Source organism: Phascolarctos cinereus, unplaced genomic scaffold, assembly GCF_003287225.1.
Source record: "Phascolarctos cinereus isolate Bilbo 61053 unplaced genomic scaffold, phaCin_HiC Scaffold_4;HRSCAF=312, whole genome shotgun sequence".
NCBI classification, from domain to species: Eukaryota; Metazoa; Chordata; class Mammalia; order Diprotodontia; family Phascolarctidae; genus Phascolarctos; species Phascolarctos cinereus.
Window position 1 is genome coordinate 253,570,821 of NW_027555847.1, and position 13,784 is coordinate 253,584,604.

At 39.7% G+C, this 13,784-nt stretch overlaps 1 protein-coding gene and 1 pseudogene across 2 annotated transcripts in view; both read right to left on the minus strand.

Annotated features, from left to right (window-relative positions):
* Positions 1–1,408: 1,408 nt before the first annotated feature.
* On the minus strand, positions 1,409–2,219 carry LOC110197660 (RAD9, HUS1, RAD1-interacting nuclear orphan protein 1-like; annotated as a pseudogene).
* A 10,738-nt stretch (positions 2,220–12,957) lies between these two features.
* FBP1 (fructose-bisphosphatase 1) overlaps positions 12,958–13,784 on the minus strand; it is a 38,412-nt gene continuing 37,585 nt past the window's right edge. For both annotated transcript variants that reach the window (XM_020971703.2, XM_078153001.1), the window contains exon 7: positions 12,958–13,406. In XM_020971703.2, the coding sequence (XP_020827362.1) occupies positions 13,215–13,406 (192 nt within the window). In that variant the 3' untranslated portion in view covers positions 12,958–13,214. The remainder of the gene's footprint in view (positions 13,407–13,784) is intronic.

Genomic DNA, 13,784 nt, shown 5'->3' on the forward strand with positions numbered 1-13,784 from the left:
CCTCACTTATAGAAATGTACCATCTTGGAGGGGAGGGGGGCAGCAATGAGTAATGAGGGAAGGGTATCTACTCAAGGAGAAAAAATAAGCATTCCTAAGCATTTCTTTGCATTTCTATCCTAAAATTTCAAATCTGTAAATAATAATGACAGCCAACATTTATAAAGCACTTTAAGGTTTACAAAGAGCTTTACATATATTTTCTCAAATGAACCTCAAATCAACCCTGTGATGGAGGGGCTATCATTATACTCATTTTATGGAAGAGGAAATTGAGACAACAAGATAGGTGGCTTGCCCAGGGCTGCACAGTAAGATGTCTGGTTCTCTTTGAGAATGAAGTACAAACAACAGTAAGTATGTGAGGCAGGATTCAAACTGAGATTTTCCTGGGGCAGCTAGGTGGCACAGTGGATAGAGTACCGGCCCTGGAATCAGGACGACCTGAGTTCAAATTCGGCCTCAGACCAAAGACTTGACACTTACTAGCTGTGTGACCCTGGGCAAGTCATTTAACCCCAATTGCCTAAAAATAAAAAAAAAAAAAAAAACAGATTTTCCTGACTCCAAGTCTAGAACTTGAAATTTTCGAATAAGCACTAGGAAATATTATTATTGATTATATTTAGATACCTCTTCAAGATTATCTAGTCAGATGCCCTTATTTTACAGATGACATAACTGAGTCCCAAAGCAGTATCTTATATCCAACAGCCTACAAATGTGTTTTCAGATACACCTAATACTGAAAATAATTACCCACTTTTTAAAATGGAAAGGTTGACAAGTAAGAGTGTCTGGAACAGTAGCAGCGATAGTAGCAATAATGAAATTAAATACAAGAAGTCACTAAGTGACTTTTTTTTTTCCGCTAATAGTTTTCTGCATTTACTTGTAAACATTTAAAAATCAGGGAGGCCGCTAGGAGGTGCAGTGGATAGAGCACCAGCCTTGGAGTCAGGAGGACCTGAGTTCAAATCTGGTCTCAGACCACACACTCAACACTCATTACCTGCATGACCCTAGGCAAGTCACTTAACCCCAATTGCCTCACAAAAAAAATCCACTAAAAGTTATCATCCCATCCCAAGTACATATTTACAATTGGTTAAAAACATTGTATGAAAATGCTTTTCGTATTCTTCCTCCAACTTCTATGAATTATCTTTAACTAGATAAACAGCAAGAAGAAAAATATCAAATGAAAGTCCTATGCTACACCAATCACTAACAGTGCCAAGAAATACATTATGGTGCCTTAGTTTTAGTTCACATAATGACTTGGGGGGTTTATCGTTCCATGTCAAATCAATAACAAGGACCTCTGGAGTCCTACCTGAAACTCAGGTATCTTGATCTGATCTCTTCAAGGGCCATAAAGTGGATTTAGAAGCACTACAAAAACCATTCATGGGGCAGCATAAGTGTCTATCCTCCCTGATCCAAGTTCTTGGTGAAGAGAGACCAGTGTTTGTTTCTTCTTCACAAGAAACTAGTTCATGTTCAATTTCCCTCTCTCCCTGAGATAAGTAAGAAGTTGATACCATCATCTCCAAGTTGCCTTAAGTCCTTATTTCTCTTCTGATGTATCCGTAACAGTACAGGTCCATGCTCTGGCCTGTCAGGAGTATCTGTGAGGAGAGGGCAGCTCCTTCTCATGTGGTATGGTCTGTGGGCATATGCCCACTATTCCTCCGCAAGGATGATTTGGGGGTTTGCATATCAGCTGGGATAAACTTGTCACTTGGATTTTGAAGGTCACTAGAAAAGCAATTCCCCATAGCTCTGGGTACTGAATATAGGGATCGGGAGCCTTCTGGCAATATCCTGAGACTTCATAGGACACTCCATGACTAGAAGTCTCCCTAGAGTAGCTTTGCTGAAAGAAGACATTGAACTCTCAAAGGACAGAGGCGAAATCTATTCTTGGTAGCTTTTCCACTTGAGTCTTTTATCAGATTCCAAAGATTGTAGGACAGCTTCTCACTCACTGTATTCTCAAATTGAGAAGACACCCAAGAAGTGATGGTCTTGTGGTCAAAGGGTTGATGGGAGCATTCCTCAGGAAGAAGTCTTCCAAGGGCTATAGCAGGCTGTGGCCTTCCAGTCCCCCCAGAGTCCCTCGGCACAATAACAGCTATGCTTTCCAGAACTAGTATTTGCATTTCTTCCAGAGAGGCAGCAGTGGTTGAAGAAAGAAGTACAACACTTAGCTTCATGTTGCCTGGGGAGTAATAGATCTGGAAATCTGGCTAGTATTTTCACCCATAGAGGCCAGATCCCTGGGTCCTGTGGCCAGGCCAGGCCAGTCTGACTAGTGTTCTGCCTTGAATACATTTAAGTGTCACCAGGAGCCCAAACGGCTCACTTGGGTGACTTCCTAAGCAAGGCTTTCCGTAGCATATAATGAATACACAAAAGTAATTATTAGAAGGTCACATCACCAGCGAGATGGCAACCTGGTCACTTTCTCCAGACTCCTTCAATTCTCTAAAGAATGAACTGTGGAGGTAGCTAGATGGTGCAGTGAATAGAGCAGCGGCCCTGGATTCAGGAGGACCTCCAGCCTCAGACACATAACGCTTACTAGCTGAGTGACCCTGGGCAAGTCGCTTAACCCTATTGCCTGCCCCCCCCCAAAAATGAACTGTACACCAGATGTAGAATAATTACACCCAGAATACAAAAGTCTAAAAGAGAGAGAACCCTAATAAAATTAAAATCTATACAAATTTTTTCGGACAGTTCTGATCTTTAAAGCATGCATTCATCACATTTCTCCACTTCCCCCTCCCTGCCCATGGTATGCCCTGAGCCACATTCAGACAGTCTATCTGTACTGGCAAAATCATCAAATGTAGTAGGTATTTTCATAAACTTGACCAGGGGTTTTCCTGAACAGGCCCCTCCAGTACATTTTAATTTTGTGCTCTTTTCCTGTTTGACCTAGAAGTCAGCACTTCTACATTAGGTCACAGAACAGGGAGAGCAGCATCTTTATTTTTTATACTTGATGTACTGAGAAAGCTTCTAGTGTGTGTCCATTGCAACCAATTGCTCTTGTTCATTCCTTTGTTTTTAATTTTCTTTTTTTATTATGAACTCAACAAACAATATATATGAACTTTCTGTATACAAAGAACAACAAAAAACTGGCATATGAAAATGTGATTCTATTACCTATTACAGCTTTAAATTTTACACAGTAGTACCATTACTTCCCTGCTTGTTGGCATGCCCTTATGAACTCCCTTCTCTCTTTTGCACATTAAAAAATTTTAAATTAATACTCTTTTCTTTCATCTCTCTCCCTTTTTTTACACTATCAGTACCCCCCCACACATTCCCCTCTGACAGCTCTTTTCTCCAAAATAAAAACCCTCCTAAGCAAAAAAGGAAGTGTAGTTAACTATTATGAATTCATGTATTGGTTGTGTCTGAACATGTATGTCTCCTTTTGCTCCTCTACTCTACCATACTAGTGTCTGGAAGAAGTCTCCACAATCACCCTCATTCTTTCTAATCTTTAGTCTCTCCCAATCTATTGATTCTGCCCTGTTGTTTAACACATGCTTAAGTCTTCCTTTCTCCCTTAGGGGAGCTAAGTGGTGGAGTAGACAGAATGATGGGCCTGGAGTCAGGAAGACTCATCTTGTGTTCAAATCTGGCCTCAGGCTCTTACTGTCTGTGTGACCCTGGGCAAGTCAATTAACCTTGTTTGCCTCAGTTTCCTCACCTGGAAAATAAGCTGGAGAAGGAAATTGCAAACCACTTCAGTCTTTTTGCCAAGAAAACCCCAAATGGCATCATGAAAAGTTGGACAGGACTAAAACAACTAAACAAATCCACCACATCTGTGCCAACGGGTGGAAAATATGCTTCATGATGAGTCTTCTGAAATCGGTCTAGTAACTTTATTAATCGGAAATTGTTAAGTCTTTTAAAATTGTTTTTCTTTACAGCATTCTAGTAATTTTATAAATGATTCCAGGGCCACCAAGTGGCATGGTGGATAGAGAGCACCAGCCCTGGAGTCAGGAGGACCCAAGTTCAAATCCAGCTTCAGACACTTCCTAGCTGTGTGACCCTGGGCAAGTCACTTAACCCTGTTTGCCTCAGCTTCCTCATCTGTAAAATGAGCTGGAAGAGGAAATGGCAAACCACTCCAGTATCTCTGCCAAGAAAACCCCAACTGGGGTCACAAAGAATTAGACACAACTGAAAAACAGCTAAGCAATAACAAGCATTTCTAGAGCTATAAAAATAATAGCAGTGATAATGAATATCTTTGCTCTAATCCTGATCCTGTTGGAAAGTCCTCAAGCATTTCTCTATTATAGATAATGCTAGCTTTTGTTTTTAGATAGATACTATTTATCATATTACATTTACTTCTATGCTTCCAATGTTTTTAACATAAATATTATTGTCAAAAGCTTTCATTCATCTATTAATATGACCATGTGATTTTGTTATTTTTCTTATTAATATAGTCCATTATATTTATAGTTTTCCTAATATTGAACCAACTCTGAATTCCTGGTATAAGTTCAACATGATCAAAGTTCACAACTTTGTAAAAAAAAATTTGTTGTAACCTCTTTGCTAATAGCATTTTCTCCAAAAATTTTATATCAGTAAAGGCATCAGTCTATAGTCATTTTTCTCTGCTTTATCTCTCTCTGGCTTAAGGCAACTAGGTGACAGAATCAATACAGTCTTGGACCTGCAGTCGGGAAGACCTGAGTTCAAATCTGGCCTCAGACACTAGCTTTGTGATCCTGAGCAAGTCACTTAAGTTATGTTTGCCTCTGTTTCCTCGACTCTAAAATAGGAATAATAATAGCACCTTCTTCCCAGGGTTGTTGTAAGGCTCAAATGAGATAATATTTGTTAAACACTTAGCACAGGTATGGCACATGGTAGCTAGTTAATAAATTCCTTCCTTATTAGAATCATATTTATCTTATAGAAGAAGCTTGGTAAGATCCCTTCTCTCCCCCCCCTTCCTTTTTTTTTTATAAGCAATATATAATATTGGAGTTATTTGGTCTTTGAATGTTTGATAAAATACTCTTGTAAATCCATCTGGTCCTTTTTGTTCCTTTGTTCAATTCATTTTTCTGAAGTTTATCTGACATCATTTAAATCATTGATTTCTTTTTCTGCCAATCTGGGAATATTATCATTCTTAAATATTCATTTGTTTCATTTAAGTGTCCAGTTTTCATGACAGAAAATTGAGATAAATAGTTTCTAAAAATTTCCTTTATATCCTCTTCATATGTTAGGAATTCTCCTTTTCCATGTTTTTTTATTTGGCAATTTTATTTTCCTCAGTTTCCAAAAATTAAAGTGATCTAGGAGTTTGTTTAATTATTTTTTAAACTTAAATTTGCATATTGATTGAATGGTTGGTTTTTTTTTCAATTTTGCTTTATCTCCACTTTGATCTTCAGCATTTCTATTCTTCTATTTAGTTGGGTTTTTAACTGATTTTTTTCTAGTTTTTTTTTTAGTTGCACACAGAATTCATTCATCTCTTCTTTATCTCTTTTACTGATGAAAATGTTTTGTGATATAAATTTTCCCTTAAGGATTTGTTTGGCTGCATCCCAAAAGTTTTGGCATAGTGTCTCATTGTTGTCATTTTCTTTGATGAAATTATCTATTGTTTTTCTGATTTGTTCTTTTACCCAGATAGTCTTCAAGAATTTTTGGGTTCCGCTTTTTTGGCATTTACTGAATGTGTGATCATGAACAAGTTACTTAACTATTCAGTGCTGAGCTGCATATGTGTAGGTATATGGGCACAAGAGTGAGCCCCTTGCTGATCGAAAGAACATGGGGAATTCCTCTTTTTGGTTCCCTGATTATTGGTGACTTTAAGTTAAGGGGATGAACTCAGGAATGATTCACTCTTTTTGTGGTCTATGAAAGAGAAAAGAAATGGATCTATGCCCCTGCTGTATCTTTCTCCCTTTTCGACTAACTTCCTAGAGAGGAATACATCAAGCTAGAAAGGGGATCCTCATCTGCTCCTGGCAGCAATGGTATCTTTTAGCAGAAGCCCATGTCAATGAGAGTCATGCGCTTTCCCACAGTCTGAAACTATTGTCCCCAGACTTCCCAGTTTTAGACTCTTTCTTTGCCTTTTCATTTCATCTTTTGAGCATATCAACGCTAGTGATCCTGAGAAAGGAATGTTACCAACCTTGGTGATTACCTGGGTTGACAGTTCCTGATTTCAGATTTTAGGTATCATCCAACAAGAGAGTAGTGATTTCTGAAATAGATCGCTTCTTAGGTGAAAAAGGACTACTTTCAGAATCACTCTGTACTAAGAAGGCTAGAGAAAGCCATTCCCTGGCTGGCCAAGAAATCTGGACCAACTCTCCATGACAATTTGTTTTTTCCAGGGGGCATAACGTGGGAGGGGGCAGAGCAGCTAGGTGGTGTAGTGGACAGAGCACTGGTGTTGGAATCAGGAAAACCCATCTTCCTGAGTTCAAATCTGGCCTCATACATTTACCATCTGTGTGACCCTGGGTAAGCCACTTAGCCCCGTTTGCCTCAGTTCCCTCATCTGTAAAATGAGCTGGAAAAGGAATGGCAAACCACATCTGTGTCTTTGCCAAGAAAACCCCAAATGGGGCCATGAAAAGTTGTACACAACTGAACAACAACAAAATTTTTTGTGCAGATAGGTTCTTTCACTTTAATACTTTATGGGGTACATACCCAGTAATGATATTACTAGGTCAAAAGCGGTATGTATTTGTGACTTTTGGGGTATAGTTTCAGAATAGTTTTACACAATGGCAGCTCCAGTGCATCATATACCAGTATTAATGCACCTTTCCTCCTACATCTCCTCGAACAATTGAGTATAGAGGTCTTTTTTCGATGAGTTCAGCTGAAAAGAAGAGAGATGAAGGATGATCCCTTGTGATGATAGTAGGATCTATTGAGGATTTTTTTTAAGGATGGAGAAGACCTGGGTGTTTTTTTATCTATCTACACCAATAGCTATCCTCCTTTGTCTGTCTTCCCTTTCATGACTAAACTACTTGAGAAGGCATCTACAATTGCTGCGTCCACTTCCTTTCTTCTCTTTCTCTTTGGTTTTTGAAACCCTAAATAGGCTAGTCCCTTTCTTCCTTTCCACTCTTCTTAGACCCTAATCTCTTCCTGGCACTCTGTGATCTAGTGACACTGGTCTCCTAGCTGTTCCCTGAACAAAACACTCAAACTCTGAGCATTTTCACTGGCTGTTCTCTGTGCCAGCAATTCTCCTTCTCATGATCTGTCTCCTGGCTTCTCCAATTTTCTTCAAGTGTCAGCTAAAACTCCACCTAATGCAAGAAATCTTTCCTGGTTCTCCTTAATGCTAATTCCTTCTGCCTATGATTATTTTCCATTTATCCTGCACGTAGGTTGTCTGTGCATAGTTGTTTTCAGGTCTTCCCCCTTACACTTTGAACACTTGGAGAGCAATGATTGTTTTTTTTGTTTTGGGGGCAGGAAGTTTTTGCCTTTTCTTTTTAATTTTGAATTCTCAGTGCTTATTACAGTGCCTGGACCATAGTAGGCTCTTCATAAATGTTTCTCAACTTGAATTGGTTTGGCTTGACTTGACTTCATATGCAGCCGGCGATAGGTAGAAAGGGAGCCAGTAGTTAGAGAGACTGAAAATTAGAAAGTCAGGATGACAGTAAGGGGATTCTTGTGGATAATACCAGAGGGAATTAGACTACAATCCATGCACAGAGGATGACTTTGGCAAGGAAAAAGACCACTTTTTCATCAGAGACTGGAGTAAAAGAGGAGAGAGTGGTAGATGATGTCAGAGAGTATGGGAGATGAGGAGAAGGCAGTAAATGCTGTCAATTTTTTCAGTGACGTGTGAGAAGAGGCCCTCGAAAAGGTAGGGGTAGGAGTGCCACAAAAGGCTTGAGGAAAAAAGAGATTTAGAACAGCTGCCATAGGGAATGGGATATAAAATTGATTAGTGAGGAGATGACTTGCCTTACTTCAGTGAGAGGTCAGTTGAGATTGATATAAAAAGAAAATGTATCAAGAAAATGGGTGTGGGGGGGTGGGGTGTGTTCAAGGGCACATGCGCACATGCTTAAAACCAGGGTATCATAAGGTGAAAAAAAAAAGACATTAGATTGGAAATTTATAGCCTCCTCCTGGCCAGGTAACTAATTTGCTGTGTGACCTGGGTCTCATTTTCCTCTTTTATAAAATAAGAGTGCTGGCCTAGCTAATCTCTCCAGGGTCTTTTCTTGATCTAATATTCTATGATTTTGGGGAGAGGCGATGTTGATATCAGAGATTCAATGAAGATAAAATTATATTGAAACACTGGACTAAAAGTGTAATTGGGAGGGAGGCAGTGTCAACATCTTGTCAACATCCTATTCAAGTAAATTATCTATCCCGGAGTGAATTGTAACCCAGGCTAGCAAAGGGATCCTGGGGAGGCCTGGCTATTTCTAGCACCCTCTGGCCTACAGCTGACAGCCAGGTGCCTCAGTCATACCCCACTGCAGCTACTTTGAAATGTTAAGAGTTTGAGTTACCACCACACTCTGTAACTGTAGCTTTTGACCTTTCACCAAATGCCAAAGTTCTTGCTGGCTATGAATAAATGTGGAGACTGCACTGCAGCCACAGATAAAGGTCTATAAAAGGGTGAATGAAATGCCTGCCTATTTTCTTAAAGGTACACATAGTTGGTTGGCTGTTGTCCTTCATGCTCAGAGAGGACCAAAATGACATAACTATGTCAGGGTCAAGGCACAGTGTGTCCAACTGTGGCTGATCAGACCAATAAAAGCTTGGAAAGCTCCACCACAGGTCAGCCACAAATAGTCCATATGAACATTTGGAATGGAGATGTCTCTAGATTTGTGCATCTCAAGTTTCTTTTGAGCTACTTCAATTAAAGGTACATATAGACCTTGGTTGCAGTATAATTAATAAAAATAGCTAAGATTCTTATAGCACTTACTATTAATTAGTAATTAATTAGTCCTGTGCTAAATGCTTTACAATCATTTGATCCTTATTTGATCCTCTTCTGGGAGGAGGTAGGTGTTATTATTAGGTGTTATTATTATCCCTGTTTTACAGATGAGGAAACTGAGGCAGACAGGGGTTTAGTGACTTGCCCATGGTCACTTGCTAGAAAGTATCTGAGGTCAGGTTTGAACTCAGGTCTTCCTGACTCCAAGCCCGGTGCTCTTTCCACTGGACCACCTAGCTGCCCCTAGTATATAATAATAATAATGACAATAACAACAACATTTATATAGAGTTTACTATGTGCCAGGCATTTTATAATTGCTATCTCATTTGACCCTCACAGCAACCTTCAGAGGTAGGTGTTATTATTATCCCTGTTCTACAGATGAAGAAACTGAGGCAGACAGAGATTAAGTAACTTGCCCAGGGTCACAAAGCTAGTAAGTGTCCGGGGCAGGATTTGAACTAAGGTCTTCATCACTCCTGGCCTGGCACTATATCGACTGTGCCACCTAGCTATCCTTGCTGATACTTAAGTATGTTTACTTAATACTTGATACTTAAGATAATATTTTTTATAGCTTTGGAGTTCTCAACCAGCAGATAAGTATTTATCAGAAAATCTGAAAGCCATACCTGGTAGATCCATAAGCTAATTGCCACTACCCGGTCATCCTCGTCTGCCCCTTCCTCCAGCTCCCCCACCTCCACTCCTGCGGTTTGCTGGGATTCTTAGCAGGAAGAAAAGTGTACCTGGAAGCTGCCTCCCTTCCCTCCTCCACAGAGCAGAAACTTGTGTTAGCATCTTTCTCTATCTTTTCCCTTTCCAGTGACTAGGGGGCAGTATGGAATAATGGACAGGGTATAGGCAGCATGACATGATGGACAGAATAGGGGACTCGGAGTTAGAAAAACTGGTGTTCAAACAAATCCCCACTCTGACACTTGCTGGCTGCATGAGCAGCCAGCTTAACCTCTCCAAGCCTCAGTTTCTTCATCTGTGAAAAAAAGAAATGCCTATAGTACCTATCTCACAAGTTTGTCCTGAGGCTTAAATGAGAGAATTATGTGCAGCACTTTGCAGATTTTAGAGGGATATATAAGTACTAGTTATTATGACTTCAAAAATTTGAGGAGATGAAAAAAAAAGGCTTCCTCTCACAAAAACTTGGGAGATACTGTTCCTGTCCTGAACTGTAAGCAAGTTAATAATAGCTAGCATCTACATACATATACATATTTATATAGTGCATATATACATATTCATATAAAGTTTGCAAAGAGCCTTGTATTTATTATCTCATTTGACCCTAATAACCCTGAAGCCTTTACAAACCCATCCCCTCTACCTAGTAGCTGTCTCTCCCCCACCCCACTATTATAAAATGCTTTCATATTTCTGTTTCGTTTGTACTGTACTTACACTTACGATAGTCAGTGTGGTAAAGTGGGTAGGGGGCTAGCCTCAGAGTCAGAAAGACCTGAATTCAAGTTCTCCCTCTGACCCTAATAGCTTGTGTGACTGTGGGCTACTCACAGCCTCTCAGTTCCCCAGGCTATTCCCTAAGTGGCAGAGGACAGGTACAAGTTCATCAGCGTAGGGAGTTTTCATCAGAGGACAAATGAAATCACAGGTCCAGAATGGGGGAACTTAATCTTTATATTTGTACTTGTTACATCTCAGACCCCCAAAGAGTGTAAATTCTTTGAGGTTAGTGGCTGTGCCTTTCATGTCTTAGTATTGCCCAGTACTTCAAGCGGTTGATCAATAAACATTTATTAAGCACCTACTATGTGCCAGGTACTGTGCTAAGCCTGGGGATATAAAAAGAGGCAAAAGACCCTTCCCTTAAGGAACTTACTACTTAAAAGAGCACCTCACCCGGGTTGTTACTGTTCTCCAGTCCTTTTTCAATCCTGTCTGATTCTTTATGACCCCATTTAGGGTTTTCTTGGGAAAGATACTGGAATGGCTTGCCATTTCCTTTTCGAGCTCATTTTATAGATGAGGAAACTGAGGCAAACAGGGTTAAGTGACCCCTTGCCCAGGGTCACACAACTAGTAAGTGTCTGAGGCCAGACTTGAATTCAGGAAGAAGAGTCTTCCTGATTCCAGGCACAGCACTCTGTGTACTGTGGCACCACCTAGCTACATCTTGCATGTAATGGGTACTTAATTGCCCATTAAATTGACTTGAGTTCCAATTACCAACAGGAAGCGGTAGAAAGAGTACTGACTGCACTGGGAATACAGAGTTGCCATTCAGGTAATTGTATAACCCTGCTAAAGTCACAACCTCTATGAACCTAAGCTTCCTAGTCTAAACATGAGGGCGTTAGATGAGATGAGGGTCTTCTCATTCTAAAAGTTTATGGAAGAGGAACATTACTGTGTATGTATAGATACACATATATGTATGTATGTATGTATACATGTATAGACATATGGTGTGTGTAGAAAGCTGACTTCGAAGTCAAGAAGACTTAAGTTCAAGTTACACTTTGGACATATTGGCTGTGAGACCCTGGGTAAGTCATAGAAGCTGTGCTCTAGAAAGTTCTCCTTCACTATAAGGTGTAGAGAAGGTTGTTGTTGTTTGTCCTTCATTCTCAAAGAGGACCATGACATCAGGGAGTTGATGCCATGATCTGCAAGTGAATTGGATTTAAGTGAGGCAGGGCTGTGCAAAGTCACCAGCCTCACTTTCTCCTCCAGAGCCAGCTGGGTCCAGTGGCAAGGTATTGATCAGAAGGACTGGAGATGGCTCAAGATTCAATGGAAGAACGATATGTTTGGTAGAGGGAGTCTCCTAACCGGAGAGTTCTCTATTCTACTAAAATTACAGGTCCAATTCCTATCCCCATATGTGTGTGTGTGTGTGTGTGTGTGTGTGTGTGTGTGTGTATGTGTGTGTGCGCGCATGTATATTCATGTATACCCATATCCTCTAAAGAGTTAAGAGGGGAACTGGAGAGATAGCAGGAATGCATACCAGGAGCTTAGCTTGCATATTAGTAGCAATCAAAGACTATCAGTTCATGGGAATATAGGATTTAGAGCTGGAAGAAACCTTAGGGATCAAGACCTTTTATAAATGAGGAAACTGAGACCCAGAATATTATGTGATTTGCCCAAGGTTGCTTTTAAGCACTAAGCAGAGCCAGGATCCAAACATATCTTCTGACTCCAAATTCAGTGCCTGAAAGAGGTACAGCTAATCTAATTCTGGTTGGATTAAGTGGCTGCTGTTACTATTACTCTTGTTTTTAGCCCTGTTCAACTCTTCGTGACCCCATTTGTGGTTTTCTTGGAAAAGATACTGGAGTGGTTTGCCATTTCCTTCTCCAGCTCATTTTACAGGTGAGGAAACTGAGGCAAACAGTTATGTGACTTGCCCAGGGATACACAGCTAGTAAGTGTCTGAGGCTAGATTTGAACTCAAGTCTTCCTGCCTTCAGGCCCAGCGCTCTATCCACTGCACCTCCTACCTGCCCTGGATCAAGTAGTTCTTGTTAACAATGACATATTTGTGAGAAAAACATTTGTTTGTTTCTAGGTTGCATTTTTTCTTTAAAGCTTACATTATTAATTACAGCATTATTTTTAGATATGGTAATTTAAGGTTAATAAATGTCATGCTTTTTTAATTTAATAATCAAAAATTCATAAAGAAAAATCAAAATTGAGTGAAATCATGTTCTGTTTCTGTGATCCAGTTAAACATATTTATGGAAAACTTTCTCCCTGAATCAAGTTCCATAACAAACATGTACCACTATGTACCTTACAATTATAGGTACAGTGTCTAGGAATAAATCGAAATAGACACCATGGTCTTATGAACTGAAATTTATAAAGCACTGGCAGATGTCCCAAATACAAATAACTATTAGATGTGAGAGGATAAAAGTATAAGACTCAACACAAATCAATGAAGCTTTTATTTTTTTAAGGAAGAACAATTTTATTTTCTCTTTTGCTCTCAAAAGATCTTTACCATTTGTGGCCCTATAGGAACTGCCTTTGGTGTAGGGTGCCCAAAGCACCATACAATATTTGGTATATCAAAAGGATTGTGGGAAATTTAAAAAGTGCTTTGGTCTTGGTCTGGCATGGAAGTTTATCTTTTCATAGAGTGCACTAGATCTTTGGTCCTATTCTTTTAAGGAAGATGAGATCTTCACTTGGCAGCATGCTTCTTGTAAATCTCTAGGAATTCATTCACATCATCAGGGGACCCCAGAATCACTGGTGCTCTCTCATGGATGTCAGTGGGAATGATGTCCAGCACAGCTTTATTTCCTGTGGTAGCTAGTCCTCCAGCCTTTTCCATGACAAAGGCCATCGGGTTACATTCATACAGGAGTCTCAGCTAGAAAATAAAAGACAAGAACAATCTGGGAATTTAGAGACGTAAACTTCTCACCTTACATATGAAGAAATTGCAGTTCAAAGAGGATGATTTGTACAAAGTCATTTAGGTGGTAAAGCAACAGAATCAAGATTTTAACTTGGGTCCAAATCTAGTGTTCTTTGCACCATGACAAACTCCTCAGCTTAGCATTTAAAACCAGAGGTATTCTGGAGCCAGCTCACACCTGGAGAGAGCTGATTGTTAAATTTTCAGCAGAGTATTTACATCTTTGAAATCAGCAAAATACAAAATCAGGGCTTGATATATTGCTTTGTTCATTGTCCAGGCTTAAGAAAATGTTGGATAAAATCTGTTGTGTCAAATTACAAAATCTTT